Source organism: Mesoplodon mirus (assembly GCF_964341445.2).
Source record: "Mesoplodon mirus genome assembly, chromosome: 9".
Taxonomy (NCBI): Eukaryota; Metazoa; Chordata; class Mammalia; order Artiodactyla; family Ziphiidae; genus Mesoplodon; species Mesoplodon mirus.
In genome coordinates, this window is record NC_138985.1 from 69,058,135 (window position 1) to 69,085,805 (window position 27,671).

At 38.8% G+C, this 27,671-nt stretch overlaps 1 protein-coding gene across 4 annotated transcripts in view; it reads left to right on the forward strand.

Moving 5' to 3' along the window:
• Positions 1 to 26,908, forward strand: part of PLEKHA8 (pleckstrin homology domain containing A8) — a 60,097-nt gene extending 33,189 nt beyond the window's left edge. For 3 of the 4 annotated variants that reach the window (XM_082633150.1, XM_082633148.1, XM_082633149.1), the window contains 9 exons: positions 376 to 416; positions 2,216 to 2,373; positions 4,756 to 4,915; positions 5,325 to 5,410; positions 9,924 to 9,982; positions 10,368 to 10,498; positions 11,154 to 11,224; positions 20,003 to 20,064; positions 25,713 to 26,908. In XM_082633150.1, the coding sequence (XP_082489276.1) occupies positions 376 to 416; positions 2,216 to 2,373; positions 4,756 to 4,915; positions 5,325 to 5,410; positions 9,924 to 9,982; positions 10,368 to 10,498; positions 11,154 to 11,224; positions 20,003 to 20,064; positions 25,713 to 25,910 (966 nt within the window). In that variant the 3' untranslated portion in view covers positions 25,911 to 26,908. Of the gene's footprint in view, positions 1 to 375; positions 417 to 2,215; positions 2,374 to 4,755; positions 4,916 to 5,324; positions 5,411 to 9,923; positions 9,983 to 10,367; positions 10,499 to 11,153; positions 11,225 to 20,002; positions 20,065 to 25,220; positions 25,312 to 25,712 lie in introns of all 4 variants that reach the window. The other variant, XR_014295067.1, reaches the window with a different exon arrangement.
• Positions 26,909 to 27,671: the final 763 nt, after the last annotated feature.

Genomic DNA, 27,671 nt, shown 5'->3' on the forward strand with positions numbered 1-27,671 from the left:
AGAACCCCATACTGTTTACCTGTATGCTTCCAGTGTTTGATACAATGCTGTATCATAGTTTGGTATTTAATAATATTTAATGAGTGTAATAGTAATTACAAGAAAGCTAACCACCAAGGGTATAAATATGGTAATTAGGCCCTTCAAAAGACCATCTTCCTTTTTCTTAGAAATTTGGGTACCCTTATTTGAATAACTATTAAAGACTGGTTGAGATCAATGACTCCTTTCTTTGGGGAAGACCTAAAATTATTCCTCTTGAGTGGGGCAGTGTGTGTTATGATCATATTTACCACTTTCATATGTGATAAAACTCTAAATATAGTCTGTTGGGAGTTTAACATGTGAATTTTCTTTTCTTTGCTTCTTTTAAAGATGAAACATCCTATTGTACCAATTCATAATTCATTGGAAAGGTACAGTAACATTTTTTGTTTTTTCTTCTTTCTAAAAATATAAAAATAAGGATATTGGTATTCCTTGTTTTTTTTTTTTAAGAAATTATGTGGTGGGCTTCCCTGGTGGCGCAGTGGTTAAGAATCTGCCCGCCAATACAGGGGACACGGGTTCGAGCCCTAGTCCGGGAAGATCCCACATGCCGCGGAGCAACTAAGCCCATGTGCCACGACTACTAAGCCTGCGCTCTAGAGCCCACACACCGCATCTACTGAAGCCCACGTGCTCTAGAGCCCGTGCTCCGCAACAAGAGAAGCCACCACATTGAGAAGCCCATGCACAGCTACAAAGAGTAGCCCCTGCTCACCACAACTAGAGAAAGCCCACGTGCAGCAACAATGACCCAACACAGCCAAAAATAATAAAAAAAAAAAAAAAAAAAAAAGAAATCATGTGGTGGTTTTTCTCATGCTTTGAGATGATACCAGAGGAGAACCTGAAGCACTGCAGGTCTTTCATTCAGCACAGACTACTAGGGAAGATGTTTGCATTTCCCCAGGATATGGATCTCACCCACCACATCTAATAACTTTTCATTTCTCTGTTGTACTGAGTATTGGAACCTCCTCTCTTGTGAAGGAGCCGAGCATTGATTTAAGTGTGGTTTTATCAGAAAAGACAGTGCTATTTTGTTTCGTTTAAAAATAAAAATCTTAAGTAGCTTTACAGGTTGGAAAAAGAACATAATATCAAAATCTGAACTACTGAAAGAAAGTACACGTTTACACAGTTGTGTTCCTATTATTTAGGGTCTTTATTCAGTTATTATTTCATATAAGCATTCCTATATTTTGACATTGTCCATGTATTTGTCCTTTCAAGTTATTATTTAATATTTTCATCTCTATATACAGTTGTTTGTTTCTTTAGTACAAGGATTGTTCCCCAATTTGGTTAATAATTTTCTCCTGATCTAAATATTTCTACTAGTAACATCTTTGTAGATTTTTTTTTCTTTTGAGGTATTTCATCAATATACTCATATTTTTAATTGCCAAGTTGAAATACGGTATTTTTTTAGAAAAACAAATGCTTTTCCTGGAGTCAACATGTAGCTTGGACCTTTTCCCTTTATTCTCATTAGAAGAAAATGGTTTTGTTCTAATTTGGCTGAGTCTAGTTATTTATAATAAGATGTTATGATTGTCCCTTTAACAGAATCAGTTATTTCACTTGCATGTTAAATAGCCTTTTATGTTACCCTAAAGAGCAACAGATACTCAGGATGTATTGTGTCCTGGGTTTTCTTTGTCTTCCTTGACCACAGCTTGTGGCTTCTAGACAGTTAACTGCTAGGCAAACAAATGCAAGTGGCCAGTGATTTGAGAGGTGAGGAGAGAGAAAAAACCTTCCAGGGAGAAGCTGAGGAAAGTGAGAAAAAGTGTTGAATGTGGTACCTGTAGAAAAGCTGATTGAAAACCCAAGTGCTATCAATGAATATTTCCTGTTGCTGGTGGGGTGCAGGAAGTTTGAGTCAGCTGAGGGTGCATGAAGAGCCATGAATGGCTCTTTGGTCTCTGAACTTCAGCCTGGAGACAGGCCTGCTCCCAGCAGAGGAGGATACCTGCCTTGGAGGCAGGAGGGTGGGGTGAGAGATTTGGCTTGATTTAACAATTCTGTTTTTTAATCAGTGTTAGAAGGAGTTGGTAATTGTGGTTGTGGACCCTTCCCCATCCCTCAGAATAGGATCTATCTGTGCAGTCTATTTATGACCAAATAATTGGACTTTTTGGCTTTTTTCCTTTTAAAAAAATTTTAGGCAAACAGAGTTAAACAGTTGTGAGAATGGATCTTTAAATATGGAAATAAATGATGATGAAGAAATCCTAATGAAAAACAAGAGCTCCTTATGTTTGAAACCTGCAGAGACAGATCGCAGCATATCAAGTGAAGAAAATACAGATGATCATATAACAGGTAAAAACAAAAAAGATGTGAGGCAAACCATTGAATAAAAGGATCATGGGGCTTTGATTCATTATCCATGATGCGACACTTGATAGTGATTGACCTCAAGACAGCGTGCTAGGTAGCTCCCGAGGCAGATGTTCGTAAGATAACAGAGTTCACTTGAAAACGTTCTGCCGTCCCACCTGACCCCCCTATTGAAAAGGCAGAATGAAGAGGAGTTTCCCACTCACTGTTCTTAGCTGTGATGTCCATGGGCTTCAGTGAGCTGTAGCTGTCTGTGCTGACTTTTTAGAGAGTATGAGTATTAGGGCCTTCTGCTCAGAATTTCAGAGTCCATTGAACATAGACTATGATGTGAGACTTAAGAGTCTGCAGAGTTATGGCAGTTCAGTTTTCCATCCTCCTGGTTTCTGGTGAGGCCTGAGGATGTCCGAATTCACTAACCACCATCAGATTTTCGCCTGGCCGTCTCTGTGTTCATCAAGCCAAATTTCCAAGTTTTAGGTAATAACCTGTAGTTGAAAGTGCTGCCCTTTTCGATTTACTAATTTCATTGGCTCTAACTACTAAAACCAACTTCAGATCAGTCCATGACAACCATCTTAGAGTTTTTAATTGTGTTATAAGTGTGTATTAAATAGTTTGAAAATAAAATTTTTTTAAGAAGTTTCCTCCTCATCTCCTCTGGTGAGTGGGGGGAAGAAAAGATGCATTTTCATAGCTGTTAACGTGCAGCAAGCAATCCATACATCACTGAAGTCTTATCCCTTGAGTAAATAATAGGAGAATTTCTATTAAAACGGTACTATTATTTATTTGACCCAATAATTTTTTTCTAGGAATTTGTCCTCAGGGAATAGATTTAAAGACAAATATATATGGACAGGGATGTCCTTTATGACATTACAGTTAATTCTCATTACTCATGGTAGTTTTGTTCTATAAAGTCACTGCAAACACTGAATTAGCAAATACTGAACCGTTGCTCCTAGGGGAAATACATATTTAGGTTCCTGCGAGCCTCTTTTCACAATTTCATCAACTGATCAGGACATATTGTTGTGTTGTGTGTTTCTGTTTAAAGACACCTTGTTGAGGAGAGGGATAAATTGGAAGATTGGGATTGACATATACATACTACTATATATAAAATAGGTAACTAATAAGGAACTACTGTATAGCACAGGGGACTCTACTCAATACTCTGTAACGGCCTATATGGGAAAATAATCTAAAAAAGAGTGGATATATGTATATGTATAATTGATTCACTTTGCTGTACACCTAAAACTAACACAACATTGTAAATCAACTATACTCCAATAAAAATTAAAAAGAAGAGTCCCTCCTCCTAAAGGAAAAAAAAAAGATACCTTGTTTATATATATTGTTGACTCATTAACATTGAACCCACGGCCAACAGCACTATAACTCATGCCTGAGCGAAGCTTATCTTTTTTTTTTTTTTTTTTTTTTTTTTTTTGCGGTACGCGGGCCTCTCACTGCTGTGGCCTCTCCCGCCGCGGAGCACAGGCTCCGGACGCGCAGGCTCAGCGGCCATGGCTCACGGGCCCAGCTGCTCCGCGGCATGTGGGATCTTCCCAGACCGGGGCACGAACCCGTGTCCCCTGCATCAGCAGGCGGACTCTCAACCACTGCGCCACCAGGGAAGCCCACAAAGCTTATCTTATATAAGCTTATATAACACGTGTTTTTCCATAAGGCACATCACAGCCTTCTTGTGCTTAGGAACACTAGGCAGCACTACACTTGGGGGTCCTTTTAAACAGCAAAATCAACAACAAAATACACAAAAATGCAAAAAAAAATGGTACTAAATAAACACATTTGCATACATTATGAAAAGTGAAACAAGAAGGCAGAATGTCACCTTGTTCGACCTCAGCTGGGAACATGCGTGTCAGGTAACTCAAATTTTTTCACCACTCTGCACATATCCAAAATGACTGCAAGAGTGCCATGAGCGTTGATTTTAGCATTACAAATAAACTTCAGCATGTAGGCAAATCCACAAAGGCAGAATCCACTAATAATGAGGCTCAACTCTATTTATAATACTGAAATTTTAGAAACTACCTAAATGCCCTCCACATAAACATGATTCAATATTACATGGTCATTAAAACCATGTTTTGAAGAGTATTGAATGATAATGAAAATATTCATGATATACTGTTCAGTGAAAACAGGCTGGATGAAAATCTACATGTATTTAAACTCAATTTTGTTTGTGTGTATATGTATAGTATTTCACTGATTTTTCTTTATACTTTTCTGTGTTAAAAATGTTCAACAATGAATATATATATATATTAATCTTATAATACATAAATAAAAGGTTAGTAATAGGTGTCTCCTGCTTTACAGTCCAGAGTGAAATGATAAAGGAAGATGGAGAGGAAAACCTGGGAAATCATGACAGCCACTTGGCACAGTCTGAATCACACTCCTCAAGCAGCTCTCCAGAAGCCCACTGGGAAGAAGGCCAAGAAGTCATCCCAACTTTCTTTAGTACCATGAACACCAGGTATTCTGTACTCTCTAAAATCACTGACAGTTGGATACAAGCTTTCCTTCTGGAAAGTCAATGTTGGTGTTCCTTTCAGGGGATGGCGTATCCTAACAGAATAGAGAATGTGGCATACCAAGCATCTGCTTTACTGTTCACCTTGCCTGAAGCAGTGGATAAGAAGGAACTGGATTGTGAGAGTATACTCTGTCAACAAGTTTTAGCTTGCTCTGGTGGATTATCTTTGCAAAATGATTTTATTAGACTGTGTTATAATAGAAGAACAGTCATTGGGGCATATTTGTGAGACGAAGCTAAATGATTTGACCTACAGAGGGGCAGCTGTTTTCATGACTGCCTCTGAACTGCAGAGCGTGCTAATGTTGTGTTTTCAATCTTTCCTCCTCTGTATCAACAAATTGTTCAGCTTTAGTGACATCGAACTTCTGGAAGATAGTGGCATTCCCACAGAAGCATTCTTAGCATCATGTTATGCTGTGGTTCCAGTATTAGGTAAGATTGCTGGATTTGCCTTAAATTCATAGTCTCTAGAATCTGTTTCACTGCAGTTATTTTGTAGTAGAAATATGCTGAACTATGTGTACAGAAAGATGACCCTCCTTATCTACCTCTTCATATCACTAGACACATATAGTTAAAACTGTGTGACCTTAAGCATTATTACATATTTCCATTTCATTTCTAATTATGATTAATATTGATCTTAGAGTTGTGTAATGAAAAAAGGGAATTCTGTTTTCTAGAAATCATAAGAGCAAAAGTGAAAGTAGTTGAGGAACAGATCTTCAAATCTGTTGGTACTATGAAAAAACATTTTACCAGCTAAAACTTTTTTCAGATTAAAAAAAATTATATATATAACTTTATTTAAGTTTAAATTACATTTACTTTTTATAGAGCCAGTAGTATCAGGAATTGCTAATGTGTTGAAATTTGCTATATAATCCATTTAACTCTGTATCTCTTTTTTAAATCAAGGTATATCTTGCATAGAACTTAACTGTTATAATTCAGAGAGTTTTGACAAATGCATCTACCTATGTAATCCACACCTCTATCAAGGCAGAGAGTGTTTTCATCACCCCAGAATGTTCCCTATGCCAGTCAGTCCACAGCCTGTCACCCAGCCCAAGGCAACCATACTGATTTCTGTCACCATAGATTAGTTTTTTGGGGTTTTTTGGGGTTTTTTTTTGCGGTACGCGGGCCTCTCACTGTTGTGGCCTCTCGCATTGCGGAGCACAGGCTCCAGACGCACAGGCTCAGCGGCCACGGCTCACGGGCCCAGCCGCTCTGCGGCGTGTGGGATCCTCCCGGACCGGGGCACGAACCCGTGTCCCCTGCATCGGCAGGCGGACTCTCAACCACTGCGCCACCAGGGAAACCCCCATAGATTAGTTTTGAGCGTTCTAAAATTTCACATAAGTGGAATCATGTTACGTACTCTTGCATTATACTCTTGATAGTATAATGTTTTCACCTTTGTTGTTACATGTATTAGTAGCTCATTCCTTTTTATTGCTGAATAGTTTTCTATTAAGTGACTATACCCTATTTTGTTTATTCATTCTCCTACTGATAAACATTTGGGTAGTTCCTTGTTTGGGGCTATTATAACTGAAATTGCTCTGAACGTTTTTGTGTCTGTGAGCACATGTTTTCATTTTTGAGTAAATACCTAGGGGTGGAATTGCTGATTCATAGGGTTTATACATGTAATTTCATAAAGAGTGGTTGTACCATTGTGTACTTCCAATAGCAATATATGAATATTCTGGTTATTTCACATCCTCACTAGCACTTGGTGGTGTCAGTATTTTTGGTTTTAGCCATTTCTGTGAGTGTTTGGTGGTATCTTGTGACTTTAATTTGTATTTCTCTGATGACTAATGATGTTGAGCACTTTTTCATATGGTTATCGACCATTGCTATCTCTTCCATTGTGAAGTCTGTTCAAATCTTTAACCTATTTTTAAAAGTTGGTTAATTTTCTTTTTATTATTGAATTGAAAGAGTTCTTTGTATGTTCTGAATAACATTTCATTGTAGACATACTCATTATGAATATTTTCCCCCAGACTATGACTTGTTCATTTCTTTTCTTAAGGATGCCTTTTGAAGAGCAGGGTTTTTAATTTTCATTAAATCAAATTTATCTGTTTTCTTCTTTTAGAGTTAGTGCTTTCAGTATCCTAAAAGATCTTTGCTTATCCCCAAGGTCATGAAAATAGTCTTCTGTGTTGTCTTCTACGCTTTTTATTTTTTATTTTAAATTTACATCTGTGATCCATCTTGGAATCAGTTTTTTATGTGGTGTGAGGTAAGGGTTGAGATTCCTTCTTTTTTTTTTTTTTTCCTTTATCTGTTTGTTCAAGAACCATCTGTTGAAAAAGCATCTTTTTTCCCTTTTATATTACCTTGGCAGCACTTTGAAAACCAGTTGACCCTATAAGTGTGGGTCTATTTCTGGAGTCTCTTTTGTTTCAACAATCTGTTTTTTTTCCTCATCCTAGTATTACAATATCTTAATTACTGTGTAAGGCTTGAAATCAGATAACGTAAGTCTTCCAGTTTTGTTCTTCTTTTTCAAGATGTTTTGGCAATTCTAGGTCCTTTGCATGTCCATATAAATTTTAGCTTTTCAGTTTCTGTTAAAATGAATGTCAATATTATGACATAGTATGAGTGTGTTTCGTGTTTGGTAATTGCAATCGTTGTTGCTTTTGTTGTGGTCATCCATTTACAATGCTTGGTGTCAGTTTATTTATCTCTTGTAAAAATAAAATACAGTGTGTGGGGGGTGGGGAAAGAATCCTGGGCCATGCATGCTTCCCATTACTTTCAAGGGAAAAAGCAAAGCTGCCCATCCCACTAATTCAACCCCAGAGAGGAAGAAGAGCCCTGATACAGATCAAAGAGAAAAACTAAGGCCGTATCCAGGGGTCAGTGTACTAGAGTGGAACTTTCCAAAGATGTGTGGAAGGTATCAAAGTTCCCATCCTCCTTCCACGACTCCTCTTCACTCTCCTGGATAGGATAAGCAAGGACAAAGTGGAGCCCACAGAGTAGGGGGCCATGCAGGTGGCTTCCACATGGTTCAGTTGGCCAAAGAAAGTAGAGTCTATATACACACTGGGACTAGAGGTTGAAGGGGATTTGTTTTTCCTGTAGGATTCCTGGGACCATACATTCTTTGATAAGCATGTATGACGGTAGGAGGCAAGATAGAATAGCAGTCTGATGGGAGAGCTACAAGGTAACTCCAATTCCACCCTACACAGTAGTTATGGCCAATAATACAAGTTATCCCTCTTATCATGAAGATGCCAGGAGTCTTAAGTCTTAAGTCTTGAACCTTAAGATCAGAGAAATCATAAATATTTCTCTGTATAAATAAAAATAAATCTCATTACATATATCCCAAACATATACAGAAACAGAAAACGACTATGGTTTAGGAATAAAAAAAGGAGTAAGATAGTAAAATGCAATATTCTGATAAATGTACTGGTTTTCTGTACTAAGCCAGTAAACCACTCGAAACTTAGTGAGAGTAAGTAAAACATAAGTACTCCCAACTGATTTTTTTGAATAGATAGAGGCATTTCCGAATAAGACATACTGTATTATATAAGACACAAAAGAGAGCTTATTCTATGTGTCCCACTGTGATTTTTTTTTGAAGTAATGAATCTTGAAAACCTTTCAATAAACATATATGATTTTCTTACTATTTCTTAAAAAAAAAAAAAAAGCCTGTTGGGATTTTGATTAGGATTACATTGAATCTGTAAACCAATTAGTAGGAAATTGACATCTTAAACAACATTGAGTCTGCTAATCCATGAATGTGCTATATCTCTCATTTACTTAGGTCTTTATTTTCACAATGTTTTGTATCGTGTAAAGGTCTTACACATCTTTTGTTAGGAATAAATTTTAGAATTTTATGTTTTTTTATGCTATCATGAAAAGTATTTCATTTTCCAGTTGCTTATTAATAGCATATAGATACAATTGACGTGTACATTGAGTTGTTTTTTACAATCATGAATGAGTTAATTTTAAAAATGTATTTTCTGTGTTTATTGAAATTATCATGTGTTTTTCCTGTACTCAATGTAATAAATTACATTGTTTGGATGAATTTAAGCTTGCTATCTTGCTGTCTGTTTCTATCATCTTGCTACTTATTGTCTGTTTGTCTCATGTGTTCTTCCTTGTTTACTCCTTTCTTGATTTCTACCCAATTAATCAATTATTTTTTTGTATTCTGTTTTAGTTCCTCTTTTAGCTTTTTAGCTACCTATCTTTGTTCCTGCCTTTCTTTTGGATGAGTCAGTATTTTTTAGAATTTTATTATATTTTCTCTTTTGGCTTTTTGGCTATACCCCTTTGTGTTACTATTTTTAGTTGCTCTTATCCAACAAAAATATTCAGACTACATATATAATTTTAAATTTTCTGGCAAGCATATTAAAATTGTAAAGCAAAACAGATAAAACTAATTTTAATAATGTACTTTATCTAACTTGGTATATACAATATATCATCTGAACATGGAATCAATATAAAAGAATCATTAATGAGATATTTGGCGTTCTTTTTTTGGTACTAAGTCTTTGAAATCTGGTATATATTTATACTTACGGCATATTTCAGTTTGGAATAGGTACATTCCAGGAGCTCAATAGCCACACATCTACTGGCTACTGTATTGGACAGTGCAGCCCTAAGGATTACAATGTGCATTCTAAACTTATAAGGTTATCCTCACCTGCCCTTAGGCCCTTATTATAGTTACTCACTTCAGAGCAGTGTAGTAGAAAAGAGCAATGACAGTGTGCCAGGAACCTTTGAAGCTTATGTTTAGAAAATGATTTAAAAGCAAAAAATAAAAGTTTGGCGGGGGTGGGGGGGGCTGTTAAATTAATTGCTACTATAAAAAATATTTTCCACTTGAAAAAATTGCTTTTTCAAAGATGTTTTCAATCTTTTCTTCTAGACAAACTTGGCCCTACAGTGTTTGCTCCTGTTAAAATGGATCTAGTTGGAAATATTAAGGTGAATATACTGGCTTGTCTCTGTGGAGACTGTATATTTGGAGGGAGTACTTGCATGAAATCTCATTCAGAAACAAATGATTGTTGAGTTTTATACTCGGGATGAAAAGTATAGGCCAGCTGTAAGAACCTTTCTCAGAGGAAAAAATACTTGAAAAACAGTACTTTAAAACCCTCAAACTATTTAATTCTAGCTTAAGCCTAATAAGAATCCTCAAACAAATAAAACAGATTACTTGGAAAGCATAAGGAAGAAGGTAAGAGAGGCTTAATTCATTTTGATTTCTTAGAGGGCCTGGTTGACAAACTTATGTCTCAACAGTAAACTGACTTGCTTGATAGCTTTAGCACTTTTAACTTAGGTTATTTCCCTGCTTCTCCTGCAGAAAGTAAATCAGAAGTATATAACCAACAAAGAAGAGTTTACCACACTCCAGAAGATAGTGCTGCACGAGGTGGAGGCCGATGTAGCCCAGGTTAGGAACTCAGCTACAGAAGCCCTCCTGTGGCTGAAGAGGTGAGACAACTGGGGTGGGGCAGCAGTTGAAATCCAGCTTAGTTGAAACGTCACCCCCCCAAAAAAATGGTTATGCAAAAGAGGCTACTTCTGAGTGAAAGCTGTAACCCATGTATAGCCTTTTCTAGAAGGCCTGAAGAATAGAATATCAACTTTTTTTTGCCTCCGTCTTGATAGTGATAAACATTGTTAATATTAATAGAATATATAAGATAGGAATCATAAAGGACAGTAAAGCTGATTGGTTTTGTCTTTAAGTCAGTGGATCACAAACTGTCATGGCATCAGAATCACCTGGAGGGCTTATTAAAAAACACAGATTGCTCCACCCAAAACCCAATTTCTGATTCGGTAAGTCTGGAAGGGAGCTCCAGAATTTGCATTTCTAACAAGTTCCCAGGTGATGCTGAAGCTGCTGGTCCTGGGACCACATTTTGAAAACCACTGTGTAGGTATTTCAGATAAGAATCGTCTAGAGCAAGCTAAAGGGAAATCACAGGGAAGAAACTTAGAAAGGACTGCCATGTGACTTGACTTGTTTATTGCTATGCCCAGGATACTACTGAAAAAGAAGCTGATGTCTGCCGTTTCTTCATACCCATTCAACATAAGTGAACTTTGAAGAAACATTATTTCTTCCTCTTTTTTGTTTTAGAGGTCTCAAATTTTTGAAGGGATTTTTGACAGAAGTGAAAAATGGAGAAAAGGACATCCAGACAGCCCTGAGTAAGTGTTATTTACATTTTGGTTGATTAATTGAATAGGATGTGGAATGGAGACCCCTGGAGGAGGAGATAGGGTGTGCTTTTCAAGATCTGATTTTGGTATTTTTCTATTTCATTATTATTAATTGTTTGTTTCTTATATGCTTTGTTAAAAAAGAACTCATGAGATAGTGACCTGGTAGTCTAGATCTAACTTATTAAAAATCAGTATATCTTAAAGAAGAGCTAAATTAATAGAGAGCCATCTTTTAATCTTAATAGGAAAACCTAATATTTTTAAGAAGTCAGTTCTTCCTAAATGAATCTTGAGATAACTGTATAGTTTTCTAAAATCCGTATCCAGAGAGAAGCTAGTTTTGGAGACCATAAAAGGGAGTGTGTGGGGAACCCTAGGAATTTGCTCTGAAGTGAGATGAAGGGCTGGTCATCATCTTGTATTCCTCAAGTGCCCTACGTGCCCCATTTTTGTGGTGGTGTTGAGACTCGGATGAAGGCCTTGGTCAAAGGAGATCGTCCGATATCTCTAGCATCTTAATGCAGTGACTGGAACACTGTAGGTACTTGATAAACATTGGGTGGGTGGGTGGATAGATGGATGGATCAATGCACCTATCAGCCGCTTTTGGAAAACATTGAAGACTTGGAAGCATCCTCATAGTGCCACTAACAGACTGGCTAAACTCTCAATCTTGGTCTCTAGGAAATCCTTCCAGGATGGGCATTGAGGTGAGTGGCTGGGAGTGAGATTCCATATTACTTTGAAGCCTGTATTATTATGATGTAGAGAAGCACATGGTCAGGCTCTAGGCAGTCATGATTATAAATAATGAAATGAATGAATTCGATGCTTCTGCTGGGGAGGAGGAGCCAGTGTTCACACAGCATTTTATCAGTGTCAGGGGTGAGTTCTTCCTTTTGTTAGTCCTCCCTTTGGGTCATGAGTCTTGAGGGATCCTGCCCCTGTGTGATTTTCCCAGGCCTCCCTGTGTAGAAACTTGCTGATGTGCCATGAAACAATAAAAGCTGATATTTCTGTAACACTGTATAAAAAATTTAGACAACCTAGTCCTCGCATCAATCCATTTTTACAGGTTAGGTAACTGAAATTCTGAAAGATTAAAAGACACGCTAAGACCACAAAGGATCTGAAGCAGGGTCATTTTGGGATCCTCAGTTCTAAGGTCCTCATTTCTCCCACAGAAGGTCTTCTCCACCATCCATGAGCTACCTGCATTTTGGGGTTTCTCATACATCCTTGAATTTCCAGGACTGTCTCAGTTATATCCTCCCCTAAGTGTCCTGATTTCAGTACTAAAAATGTAATCACCATGACTATTAGGACTCCCTAACCAGTATCTATCAAACTTGATGACTTTGTGGAGTGATTAAGATCATGGGCTTTCTGGATAGTGTTGTGCCCTTAGGCAATTTACTTAACCTTTCTGTGCCTCAGTTTCCTCATCTGTAAAATGGGAATGATGACTTGATTTCCCTAATAAGATTGTTGTAAAGATTAAATGGGTTTATGCATGTGAAAAGATTAGAAATTTGGTACATAATAAGCACTTAATAGAGGTTAGCTTCTATTGTTGTTTATATTCTCATCATCATGACATATACAAAGTTGATCACCTACCAGAAAATGGGACTTATTTGTCCCAAATCACAAATGGAAAGTTACCAAGCTCAGTTGCCAAGCCTGAAATTTCTCTCCAGACTGACTTCTTAGTATGGAAGTTTCACACTGGTAGGAAGACTCCACCACCTGCAGGAAATGCAGAAGATATGGGATTCAGCACTGTGTGTGTGGTGGACTCCACATGTCACAGGATGCTACTGCTTTCTGATGGCTGGCTGTGTGAGGGCAAGTGGGGAATGCTAATCTCATTACCCCTCTGCTGGAGCTGGGATAGAGGAGAACCCAGCTGCTTACTGGACACAGCAAGTGAAAAGAAAAGCTTTGCCCCTTGGAGGTGGAGAGACAGTTGAGGATATACCCTTTCTGCCCTGCCCCCATCCCTAATTCTGCCCCCTTTCCTCCCCTATCTTTTACTTGATTTGAAAGCTGGGCCTAGAGATGTTGACTTTTTGAAGAGAGAGGAGACTTGAAGGGCAAATGCTGCTTCAAAACTGAAATAATCACAGCCAATCTCAGCTTTTCCTTCCCTTTCTTCCCCGCTGGACTGTTTTCAGTGGAAAGGAAAAGGGACCATAAATTTGAGATTTTCATCCTGATGCTCAGGATTATTTCAGAGGTCTTCATGATTTAAATCATCTTTGCTTATAGGGATCCCTAGTTTCCTGCTGCTGTTCAATGTGGAGAGATAAAGCTCCCCTAACCAGCCCCCTTCCCTCTAAACACAGACACAACAAGTTCTGTGCAAGCAAATAAGAGAGACTTATGAGAAATGTTTACACATTAACTGTTCAGAACCCATAGGCTGCTTGTTGCCTATTTCTTCTGGATTGCTGGCTTCTTTTTTCTCATTTTGAAATCACAGGCTTTTAAGCAGAACTGATATTTTGTCTAAAATGAGATAGTTTAGGTATGTAAGTAAAAGAGTGGGTATGTGCCATTTATATGCCACATATAGGCAAATTAGCTTGCATTTTTTATTCTGAAATTGAACTTGAGTTATTGTAATAACAGCTACCATTTATAGAGCACCCAGTGTTGGCGTAACACTAGGTTCTCCATAACCATTTTATTTAATCTTCTCAGCACTCCCCTTTTACAGCAAGTAAACTGAGGTTTAGAGAGGATAAGTACTTTACCGAGGGTCTCAGATCTAGATCAGTGGTTCTCAGAGTGGTCCAAGGACAGCAACATCTTCATCACCTGGAGACTTATTAGAAGTGCAGACTACTGGGTCCCACCTGACACCTGCTGACTCAGAAACTGCCGAGGTGGGGCCCAGCAATGCGTGTGTTCACAAGTCATGCAAGTGATTCTAATCCATGCTCAAGTTTGAGACCCGTTCCTCTAGAGCTGGGATGTTGAAGCTCACCTGTCACTAGGCTACATTTGGTTATTTGGGAATTTTGACTGCATCTAAGTGACTATTAAATAAGAAGGAATAAAAGTACTGAAATTAGTTACCCATAGCATCAGTTAATTTTGCCTCCTTTTCATGATAATTGGCTGGTTACCCAATGGCTGAAAACTTTTCCTAACCTAGGAACAGCAAGACAATTAGTAGGGATAAAATAAGGATAAATCTTGGATGACAGTCCCAAATTTGAAAACACTGCTTAAGAAAGGTTTTGAGGTAACTGCTCATAATTTTGGATAGTCTTAGTGGCTTTGAAAATGGGAGATGATATGTAACAACAGTCCTAAATGACACAACGGAAGCCTTTACATCTATTAACTCTCTGGAAAATGCATGTATAGTCATTGTATTGCTGCAGTTCTGTGACCTAGAATGAGTTTTCAGCAATCGGAAGGAGGCCTTGGGCTTTATACTGCCTGCTTTTGCATTTGAGCCGTCACTTGAATTCCCCATAATGATGATCAGAGTGGAATATTTTGGGTGGTCTCATGCCAAGAGCTGCTCTGAACTCTAGTGTCCTCTGACATTCTCTAGAGATCACTCTAAGGAAAGAGTTGGGTACACAAGGCAAATGTGTTTAATGGTCCACCCTGTAGCTGAGCCCCTCCGTTCACAGATGCCACATCAAGAAGAGGCTTTGGAAAGCATCTTTGTAAGTGAAAGGAAGAAAAGTTGCTCTGCCATTTCATGCACCATTGTACTAAATATTATGTGTTCTGCACTGTTCCCTCAGTGGGATAGCATATTGCCACATCCCTCACCTCGGAATGATTCCATAAATGTCAGGTAAACATTAACCTAACCAAGATCTGTAGCACAGAATAGGAGAAAAAATAATGTAGAGGAGGCTCACTTATGCATTTAATATGAAAGGCTTTCACAAACAAGGAGAGCTATATGAGAGAGATGAAGTTAGAAGTCATAATCAGATATTTGACATCAAATCATAACTGGACTAATTATTCTGAAAGTACCAGGGAATGTGAGTCAAGTCATACCCTTTCCAGGACTATTAACAGCATGTGCTTCTAATGGCAGAATTGGCTTACAGTACAAGTTTTCATCTCGATGGTGCCTGAAGGTAGCAAAGGATATCTCTGGGTACTTGTTGCATCTCTGTCAACTGGTTATTGAATTGGCTTTTCTCCATACAATTCATTTTGCCCAAAGCTTAGTCACTGTAAAGAATTTGGGGTACTTTCCTAGTAGTAGGTTTTTTAAAATTATATCAAATATTTATCATTTGACCAAATATGTAAATACAGTACCATCTACTACCTCATGACCCCATTACTTCCAGAGAAGATCTTCATCCAGAATTTGTAGTTTATCATTATATAATGAATGTTTTTATACTTTTACTATATATTTATGTGTCCACAAACAGTATCTAGTAATGTATTGCATGTTTTAAATTCATGTACATGGTGTCCCATTATACATATTCTTCCTTTTTCACTGGGTATTTTCAGATTTATTCACTGCCTATTCACTTTCAAACCTTTCTTTGTTCGTGATTCTTGCCTAAGGACTTCCTAGTTTAGCTCATTTGCAGAACTGAGATGATTGTCACTTTCTGAGCTCAGTGAATGATTGATTTCACCTTTTCTGGCTTTGCTTGTCTACTTCTCAAGCCGTCTCCTAAAACTTAGATTTGCATTTCTCCTTTGCCCTCTCTACAACCCAAAGTAACTTTGCAAATTCTCACTAATTATGGATTTACAATAGAGAAACACTCTCATATATTCTGTTCCTGGACAGAATAGCTATCCACCAACAGTAATGGAAAGGTAGTTCTTGTTCAGATGCTGTGATAGGTTGAGGCATAATCTCTAAATACCTCATAGAAGGTTTTTGACTAACCACTAAAGAAATCAAATCTGCATTTTTATAAATAGAATAAGGTTCCATTTTTTTCAAGATATGGCTGGGAGATGGCACGTTTTTCCTTTTCATTATTTTGTTTTATCACAAAGAATAAACATTAGTTTTGTCAAAATGGTTTAATGTGACAAGAATGCCCCAAGTTCTCGTTGCTTTTAGCTTTGTGACCTTGGGCAGGTAACTATCTCTCTGGGTCTTCTGTTTTTTCATCTGTAAGAGGAAGAGAATTGGGCAAGGTGATTGTCAACGCTTCCTACTTAGAAATTTTGACTCAGTTTCTAAGGAACTGACACATTTCAGAGAACTGGGAGAAGGGAATCATTTATGTCTTTCAGAGGCCAAAAATACTTCCAGATTATAGAACATGCATTATGATAATGAATGGGTATTATAGTGAAGATTAATGTATTTCATTATCTAATCTTCTCTAGGTAACCAAAATAGGTCAATGCTTAGACTTCATCCTAATTTAATGCAGCCTCACATGGCAGGGATATTTGCAGCCCTAGAAGTCAGCTAAAGACTTGGAGCAAGTCTTTTTCTTTTATGAGTTTTATTTTTTTTGTTGGTTTTCAATTGTGGAGGTGGTCTTCCTAGGCCTGAGTCAGGACCTAGCCTAAATTCTCTGCCTCCCTCTTCTCCCATTAGACTTACCTGGCCCACATTTTGCCCAGTGGGACTCTTCTCTGGCAAGATGCAGGCACAGCAAGGAACAACTGCCTTCTCTAGAAGGGCTGGGGGTAGCGGGGGACACAGATCGTGTTGCTGTACAAACACTCTCTCTTCCTTAGACCACGCTGCCCCTCTTACTTGGACTCACAGCATCCTTGTTTTCTTGCTGTCCCATAGAAGGGAGCATGGAGAAGGGTTTCTGGGCTTTTTTGAGTGGTTGACTTCACAGGCAAAGTGTAGGAAAGGTATAAGGCCCCTGAGGTTGGAGTAGCACTGGATCCAGAGCCCTTATAAACAGGCAGTTTGTCTGCCAGGTGAACTCTGGAGCCAAAGGCTCAGGGACCAGGACAGCAGTCAGCTGCGTTTGCTGCATACCGTAAAGAAATACTGATCTCCTTTTACTTCCCTAGCACAATTCCAAATCAGAATGATCATGACTGTTAGTAGAAGAAAATAATACTATCTGTATAGGAAAAAAGACTTAAGAGAATATACCTCCAGAATGCCCTTGGTGGTTACCTCTGGGAGGCATGACTATAGGTTTCTTTAGTTCTTCCCTTTTTGCATTTTCCATATTTTTAACAATGAACATGTATTATTTGTGAAATCAGAAAAAAAGCCATAAGTGTTATTTTAAACTACCACTGTGCCTCAGGTGGGAAGTTCAGAAGCCTTGACACGGCATAAAAAGGGTCCTCACAGTTTGGCCCCAGCCCCAGTGATCTGCAGCCCTACTGGACTGTTCCCCCTTCACGCCACCATCTCTCACAACTCCATGTAGCTTTCTCTGTCTGCAGCCCCAGGTACCACCCTACTCTCTGCCTTACCCAGCCTTTGAGACTCCTTTGGAGAATTCTTTCTGTCCACTTGCTCCCAGGCTGGATTCATCTCTCTTTCTTTTCCTGTAGCACTGGATAGAGATCTCTGTTATAGCAGTTGGCGATTTGCATAACGATGATTTGTTAAAGGCTGGCTCTCTTATAAACCCATGAACTTCCTGAGGGCAAGGGACTGAGTTTAAATCACCCAGTGATCCCTGCTGCCTTGCACTTAGTAAGGGGCAGTGGTAGACTTGCACTAAATTCTTGCTGAATGGAGCAGCTGTTCCATCACAGATGTCTATGAGCAGATTGTAATGGCACTAAATTTCATCTACTGATTTTTAATGGCATTTAATACCTTACATGGATTAGGATCACAAGAAAGAAAGTGTTCCCACTATACCTCTGTGACTCACCTCAGGATGTTTTCTATGGACCTATACACCTTCTTACCAGCCCAGATGGCTCCTTAGACAGTTAGAAATTTGACTGTCTTGCTGATTTACCGCAGAGGCTGTGCCTAGTATTTCCTGCCTGTCTGCGCCTATATGCTAGCAACCCTTTCTTCACTAAGGTCTTAGATACCATCTAAAATATCCCTGATAACATCTGTCCCCTTAGAGAATCAGATAGGTTTTAAGTGTGGCTTACATTGAAGACTTGTATCTTTGACACTGTCCTAGCCTACGGACTGTTCTCCTAAGAAAAAGATTGAATTTAATCTTGAGTTCTCCTTTAGGCTATTTCTAAGAGTCCTTTCTGCACTTGAATTTATTGATTTTTATCATTTCTGCTTTAGCTTCACCACACTGGATGGTGGCATTTCAACCCATTCCTAAAACTTTAGATAGCCAGCGAAATCTGCTGTTAGAATTCAAACGTACAGTCTTCTTTTATACAAAATATAATGTATTTTATGCAAACTTGAATTATGTAAAATTGATACGTGGTATGCTAAAAGTATTAATAAAGCCTCACCCAAATTTTAAAAATAGAAATTGACAAGAATTACGTCATTTCAAAGCTAGAGAGCTTGAATAAATTGTAAACTGTGTTCAAGCTACAGCCACATGGCAGTGCTGTTTTGCCCAGTAAAATGCAGATACCTGATGTTCTTTGGCAGTATTCTGTGAACCGCACTGCTTTTTACTGCATAGGAGCTTGTGGGTGTGGATTTGGTGTCTTTTTTTTGGTTATTTTAACATCTGCTCTTGTTATAATTTAAAATGTCTTTATAGCCTATTACAGTGTCGCCCAAGCATTGATTAAATGGTTGATGGTGGTGCTTGTACTCGTGTTGAAACTAGCCCATGAAAATAAATAAGTTTGGAATAAAATTTAGATGTGGTAAAACATGATAAAGAAGGTCAAACAACCCCCATGATACTCTGTGCTGTAATTTAGGAGTGTGAGGACTCTGTAGACCACTGGAGATGATGCTGAGAAAATAAAATGGAGCACTGAAATAAAAATGCACTGTGGTGATGTAGAGCTGTGCCCTCCTGAGAGCACATTTATTCCTGTGGAAAAATCAGTTTTGAATTTTGCATATATTGAATTATTCAAAGCCTTCAGGAACACATCCCTTGCATAAAATGCAGTCATCTTGTTCTCGAGATTTTTTTTTGGTAATTAAAATTATTTTCTAGCAGTTTTTAAATCTCCTTTTAAAAAACTAACTGGGACAAAAATAATAGGTTTTTATCTTTAAAGTGTAGAATGTGAATGACTTTTATCAATAGGCCTCACCATTTACTTTATATCTACCTTAATACTTCAAGCTGTTCTTTCCATAATAGTTTTAAAGGTTTCTAGCTTTAAAACTGTATATCCAGGGTCATAGGGACATCTAGGACAAGCATTTGACATCCCAGAATAGAATGTTAGAAGGTTGAAGAGAACCTTAGAGGTCATTTTACAAAGGGGGAAACAGATAGTTAGAGAGGTCAGCTAAGGGACTGGCTCAGGATCACACAACATTTCAAAGAACTGCATTTTTATATTTTTATAATGTATTTTAAATTGTATTTAGTCTCTATATTACAGTATCTTTTCGTCCCTCTTTACTTCCTTATATGTATTGAATTTTCCAACCATGATAATAAGCTGAAGTTGAGATATGACACAGGGTAAGAGTGGAAATACCAATTTTTCTTTTTAAAAAAATCTCTGTAGGCTTTTTTCCTACTCAAGACTTTTGGGGTACATAATCTCATAATTCAGCTTTTTTTAAATCAGTTTCTAATACCAATAGGAATGTGCTACTTCATACATTAGAAAGGACATGATACAAATAGCACATCAAATTCTGATGAAATGGTTCCTCATGGAGTTTTTCTTCTTTTCAAGATAATGCATATGGTAAAACATTACGGCAACACCATGGCTGGGTAGTTCGAGGGGTTTTTGCGGTAAGTAATCCTTCTGCCTCCTAATGTTCTGATGGTCACAGCAAGGTGTTTTGTTTTGCTTTGTGTGTGTGGTGTTTCTGTTTGTTTTTGAGAATAAGAACAAAATATTGCTTATTTCATTTAAGTCTTTAGGTCTTTGTTGTATGGAAATGTTGACAATAAAAAGTAAGAAAAGACTGTTAGCATGTGCTTCACCTTATCTAGTTCCAGTGACCCTGAGAAGATTTGTCTCAGAAGTGGTTGCCTTCTGATGTGGTAGTAAAGAGTGTCAGTGTAGAGATAGGCAGGAAGCTGTCAAATGCTCACCATTGAGGGGAAACCAGTGGTGGTTTCAAGCCCATAGCTCCCTCTGCTGCCTGTTAAAGTCAATCCTGTTAATTCTCAGATTTTAGTCAGTTTTTTTTCCCCTAAATTGAATTTTGTCTTGAATATTAACTGACCCGGATTGCCAGTGGCTAGGACTAGAAATATCTTCTTACCCAGTTATTTTCTTTATGGAGGTGTTTGTATTCATATGTTTTGGCTCCTGTGAGCTACCACTCCTTCCTTCCTTGCATGACCTAGGAAGAACACACACCTGAGAATCATAGTCCCCTGGACAAATCACTTAGCCTGCTTTGTAAAATAGAAGGAGAAGATGGCACCTTTATGTCAGCAGTAATACTCTGTTATTCTCCCATCTGGGGAGAGGTCAGCCTTAGGTGCAGCCATGAAAAGGCGGAGTCTCACGTAGTGGTACAGTAGGAAATGTCATAGAATATGAGTGTTGTTTGGAAGGTCGGGGGATTAAAAATAGCCTTGCAGATGATGGTCTTTTACTAATTTAAAGCATGGGAGACCTCATTTGCCTAAGGTAGGAACTGTTCAGGTCATGATTTACTAGGAGGCAGGTAAAGAAAGTGGGAAGAATTTACCGTGGAAGAAATCAAATTTTAGTGAAAATGAAACATTTTTGAAAGCATAGAGATGACTAGCTCTATGGCCTACTGTTCACTGGAATAGGAACCAGACCAGTTGCAGCCACTGACTGCTCACACTTAACTTCAGTGCATGTTTAATAACATAATAATAGTTACCATTTGGCTGTTGGACACTTACTGTATATCAGGCACTGTGCCAGGTACTTCTGTGTTCATTATCTTTGGTAATCCTCAGGATTAACTCCCAGTATTTTGTAAAATAGTTCAGAACTGTTTGTTCCAGCCCAGAGTGAGGCAGTGGCAGAGTCCAGGTCTAAACCCAGATCTTCTGTCTCTAAGGCTGATGCTCATCCCACACATCACAGCTCTCCACAGTGAAGACAGAATAACTGAGAAACGGCTAGTGAGAAATTAGGCAAAGGATGCTGCTGCATTCATCAGTCTCCCTGAGTAAATACTGTGATTGGCTGCAGGTGCCTGACACCCGAGTTCCCTTGGTGAGATGACAAAGCATAAAAACACTGAGTTGCACCATTTATAAGAAACATAAATGGGGTTTGGGTTTTTTTTTCAGTACAGAGGGCAGAGTTTAATACTGAAATATTACTGATGATCCGAGATGTTGCCAACAAGAATAAAGCTATAGCACAAAACTTATCATAAGCATGAGTCTTTAAAAGAACATTTTAACTTACAGGATTTTTCCCAATATATAGTAATTTAGACTGATTGTAAAAAAATTTTTTTTAATTATGGAAGAATAGAAACGGTAAAAATTAAAATTGTCCATAATCTCACCACTCTATAATAAGGATTTTTAGCATTTTTGTGTTTTACCTTCTTAGCTCTTATTTTCATATACTTTTACATATTCTCTTCAATATGGTTCTGTTTCATTTCATATATTTATATAAATATCTACTTATAGATACTTATATTTTTATATTTACATGTTTATTTTATGTGTATAATTATCTTTATTTTGTATACCGACTCTGTATATGCATATAAAATTTTTTGACATTTAGCTGGTTGCATAATTTTGTATTCTTTTTCTCCACTTTTTAATTTTTTATATTTTCTAGTTTTATTGAGAAATAATTGACATACATTACTGTATGTTTAAGGTGCACAGCATGATGGTTTGATTTACATGTATTGTGAAATGATTACCACAGTAGCTTCAGCTAACATCCATCTTCTCATATAGATAGAATTCAAAAAAAAGAAAGGAAAAAATTTTTATCCTTGTGATGTGAACTCTTAGAATTTACTCTTGGAACAAGTTTGCTGTGTATCCAACAGCAGTGTTAGCCATAGTCTTCCCCACTTATTTTTAGGGACTGCATAATATTTCCCTAGTATGGAGGTACCATAATGTATTTACCCAAATCTCTGTGTTGGAAATTTCAGCTGCATCTGTTTTTATGCATTTTTGACTAAAACTGTTATTTCCTCAAAATAGGTTCCTAGAAGTAGAATTGCTATGTCTAATACCAAGAAACTACAGTCACAACTTAGAATTGGAGCACTTACCATGCACTAGATGTTGTTTTAAGTGCTTTACTTACATAAAGTTATTAATCTCATAACTCTGAGGTAGGTTCTCTTATTTTCCCTGCTCATAGACAAAGAAACCTGAAACACATAGAGGTGAGGTAATACACCCAAAGTTATAGAATAAGAATATTTTGAAGACTTGATATTATCGCCAATCGTTTTTATAAAGTTGCTGGTTTTTAAGAAAATAGATTATGTTGAGCATTTGGCAACAGCCTTATCGGTAGAGGAGCTACCTTTCAGTGTCTCTCCTGTTATTCTCTAAGTCATCCCTACTTTGGAAAGTTTATTGAGTTTTCTAATGTGCTAATTAAAATTATCAGGGGCAAATTCATTTAACTAATCCTGGTTGCTCAGGTAAATGGCTTTTATGCTCAAGGAATTTGACTTATTTACCAGACAAACAGTGAACTTTTATCTTCCAACAGTTACTGTCTGTGGAACTGACGGCCAGTCTAGGCTCTGCCTCTTTCTGTGGCTCCCTGTTTTGGCTTCATCTTCAGTTGAGTTCGGTCATTGTTTCCCAGAGAGACTCGGCTGCATCACAGTCCACTAGGAGGCTTTGAGAAATCTGTAGTCCTGGGTTCCACTCTGGAGAAACTTTAAAATTTTTTTCTTTTACTTAAATATATATACATAGAGTTTTGTTTTGTTTTTTATCACAGAGTCCAAAAACGTGACAACAAAAAATAGCAGTTTGTTCCATACTTCTCAGACTCACTAAAAGAGGCTGCCACTTTCAACTGCTTTGACTATTTCTTCCAATACCTCTGTGATTCTAAAACTATTTACTGTTCTTTGTGGACTTATCAATTTTAATTACGGTTGATTTCTGTTACAGATTAGAAATTAGCTCTCTTAGACCTTACTGTCACTACCTCACCTCCCCTGCCTCCACCTTCCCTGTATAATTATATCACAAGGTAACATTATGATGATGAGCCAAAATTCTGTGATTTTTTTCGTTCTTTCTTACATGAGTTTTACATTTTCCCCCGTACCATCGGATTTCTCAGATCACCATCATTCTGAACTCACGAATGTATCAGATTATCTGTGTTTTTTTTTCTTGGAGTGTGCCCTTCCAGAACTTTCTAAACTCTTCTTCCAGTCTAAATTGTTGTACTACTATTGCCCTAGGACTTTTCTTCACAGATTTTCCTATACTGCATCCCCACCTCACCCTAATTCCATTTCCCAAGTCCTATGACTTCCTATTTCTTGATCCAATCCCTTTTTTTGATGGTATCCAAACTCTAGTAGCTTCCTAAGAAAGGGTGCAAGGGAGCTAAATTTTTGAGTTCCTGAAACTATCTTTATTCTGCTCCTTTTTTCCTGGAGTGTTGATTTGGCTGGTGTAGAATTCTAGGTTAATAGTAATTTTCTCTCAGTACTCTGAAGGCATTCCTCTGATGTCCTCCAGCTTCCAATGTTACTGTTGTAAAATCTAATGTGCCACTGTGTATAAACTGTTCCTCACCTCCTTCTAGATGCTTTTACGATCTGTTCTTTATGCCCACATTCTAAAATTTCACCGTGTTCTCCTTTTGGTCTTTATCATTCATTCTGCTGAGCACTTGGTTAGGTCTTTAAATCTGGAGACTCATATCCTTCAGTTCTGGGAGATTTTCTCACATTATATTTTTGGACAGTTGCCTTCCCTTCATTCTCTGCTCTCCCTGTACCCCTATCATTATTTGAGTATTCATTGTGTGCCAGGCAGTGGAATAAACACATCCTACATGTCCCATTAATCCCTCAAATAAGGAAAGTGCTATCAGTCATCTTCTATAGATGAGGAAACTGAGGTTCTAGGAGTTTAATCACCTTGCTTAAATTCCTCAAGCTAATATGTAAAAGATTGGGGATTCAAATCCAGGTCTCCTCACCCACGCCTGTGCTTTAACCACTGCATAATGCCAGTCACTTTCCAGTTGCAAAAAAGGAGAGGGTTGATTCTCAAAAGACTTTCAATGTAAGGAAGCTCAAGGAAGCAACTGCAGAATGATTATTCAAGATTCCAGAAAGTCTCCAGAGAACTCAGCGGAGCCAAACCAGTAGGTGCCAGATAGCAGATTTTAGCGAGCTTAGGGAACAGTTGGCCTGCGAAGGGGGGGGAGCTATAAGGAGCTTTAGGAAATCTTCCATCAGGGAAGCAGTGTGGTCGGTGGTGTAGTTGAAACAGCATAGAGACGATTCTAAGTTCAGATCCCGGCCCTGGCGCTCACTAGCTGTGTGATGTCTATCTGTCAAATAGGAACGTAAATTGTACAGGGTTCTTACAAAGATTAACTGGGATAAAATACGTTAAAGCAGGGCTTCCCTGGTGGCACAGTGGTTGAGAATCTGCCTGCCAATGCAGGGGACACGGGTTCGAGCCCTGGTCTGGGAAGATCCCACATGCCGCGGAGCAACTAGCCCCGTGAGCCACAAATACTGAGCCTGCGCGTCTGGAGCCTGTGCTCCGCAACGAGAGGCCGCGATAGTGAGAGGCCCGCGCACCGCGATGAGGAGTGGCCCCCACTTGCCGCAACTAGAGAAAGCCCTCGCACAGAAACGAAGAGCCAACACAGCCATAAATAAATGAATAAATAAATAAATAAAAATTAAAAAAAAAAAAACGTTAAAGCATCAGTGTACAAGCAGACAACAAATGTTAACCCCCTTCCTTTTTAGAAAATATTCAAGACTACACAGGAAATATCCATGTAGGGGGAAATAGGAGACATGCAAAGAAAGTACATGGAGATGAGATACAAATAGGATGGTGAGACGCCCTGCCAGACTGGCCCTGTGCCGACAAAGACTATGGTAGCAGCATGCATGCAGGTCATCCTGAGCACTCAACCAGAAGAGGCTGGATCACTGTGAATGAGAAAGGAGCTTTTCGCAAACTGTTTTTTCTCTCAGCATTCCCTGACTTGATGGGATTATGCATCCTCAAGATGGCCCAAGAACATACTTGCTTCTTCTAGCCTTAAAGTGATTTGGTGCTTGAAACGTAATTTTAGAGTCCATGAACTGAAAAGGTGTATGCCTTTTTTTTCAGTCTTGCTCCCCTCAGCTCTGTATGTGTGTGAGTGTGTGTGCACGCATGCGCTTGTGCATGAGTATAATATGCAAGAGAGCAAGCCGTGGTGCAGCTTCTCACGGGCAATTCTTTTGCAGTTAGCTCTGAGGGCAGCTCCATCCTATGAAGATTTTGTGGCTGCATTAACCATTAAGGAAGGCGACCACCAGAAAGCAGCTTTCAGTGTTGGGATGCAGAGGGACCTCAGCCTTTACCTCCCCGCCATGGAAAAGCAGCTGGCGATACTGGACACTTTATATGAGGTCCACGGACTGGAGTCTGACGAGGTGGTATGATGTCTGCAGGGCAGCACCGCCTCCTAACTTCAGGGAATAAAGTTCGCTAACGTGTTTCATTGCCCTACTTAATTTCCAGCAGGAGCTTCAGTCCTCTCCAATCCCTTACTTGGGGGGATGGAGAGGAGGAGACAAAGCCTAGTGCTTTTATGTATAATTTTTTAAATGCATATATGTTTTGTGTGTTTAAAAATCAAGGTGCTATATATTCAGTTCAAAGGGCCTCCTGGAAACCAAATCATAGCTGTTACACAGACGTGAACGGCGAGTTATAAGAGCAGATTTGACAAATGAATTTGTTAGTATTGTGTTTTGCTTTTAGTTTTAATGGGCCACCCAAACCCAAGCTGAAAATGAGCAATTTTTTTATCAAGCACTGTAACTCATAGCCAGTGTTTCAATCAATTTAGAATTAGACTAAAAATTTAGAGGGAGCTCAGCCCCTTTGTTGAAGCTATTGAAATGTAGAGTTTGCTATTTCTAGACGTCCTGCAAAGAATCCTCTTCTCTGTGGCTCTGTGGGCCAGAAGAGCCTGTGTAGTCAGTGTGTCGGGGGCTTTGGTGTGACCAAGCAGTGCCATCCCTGTTTACGGGCCAGGAGACTGGCTCTGAAGAGGTGAGTGGTATGTCCTAGCCCCGAGCTGGAGGACAGTATGGGAGGGGTGGGACAGGTCATCTGAGGTGACCCCTGTGCAGTGCACACCCTTTGCCAGCCTGCTTTCCTCGGCATCATCTCAGTTGGACGTCAGAGCAAAACCGTGACATTCGGGGATTATTATTAAACTTCAAAAGTAAGGTTTAAAGGTCGAGGGATTTGCTCAGTCCCACAGCCACTGAATAGAAGAACCACGTGATTTCCATGTGTGATCTGGACCACCTCTGCATCAAAATCACATGGAGCGCTTGTTTGAAAAGCAAATTCCCAGGCCTTACCTTGACCTGAAGAACCAGAATTATGCGATTGGGACCCAGGATAATAAACCTTGAATTTGAATAAACTTCCCAAGTTATTCTTGTGCACACAGGGTTGAAGAGCTACGAGATTAAATTCTAGTTTACAGAATTCCCAGTCTTCTGCATGAACTAAATGATGTGTCCTTTTTTTCAAAGAGGAAGAGGCTATCAGTTGAAATGAAGTAGTTAAAGGGAGAGTGAGAAATGGAGCACGTTCACTCAGCAGGTTTCTTAATTGAGCCAGCAGGCCTTCAGGGACCACGGTTCTGAATGTGCTCTCTGATCAATCTTGGCTTTATCACCAGCGGCGCAGAGTAAGCCAAATGCAGCTGCTCATCTTATCTCAGAAGCTCTGGGGCTGTGTCACAGTTTAAAGGTGGGATTTAAGCCTTTCACAAAACAACCTTGTGTAGGCATTCTTCTGAAGAGTGTGACGCCAGGACTGTGGCCCTAGTCTCTCAGTAGGCCAGGCTGCCAAGAGTGGGCGGCGGGGAGAGGCCATGGGTGCCTTCCCTGTCAGGGGCTACTCGCTTAAGGTAGCTGGAAGGGAAGTTCCCTGGTAGAAGGTGAGTTCCTTTGAGGGGCACAGGTGATGCTGTCCCGAGGGCAAAGAGAACCCTCTCCTTAGGTGAGAGATTAATGTAGGAAGGGGTATTGATTTTTTTTGTCTGTCTTTAAACAAATGGGCGTTTATATAGCTCAAATGAACGAAGCAGATACTGTGCTCAGTAAGGACTTCTGAAAAATGCTTAAACTTTAGAAAAGCAACATCAAATACTTTAAGGCTAGGGAGGAAAAGGGTGCTAA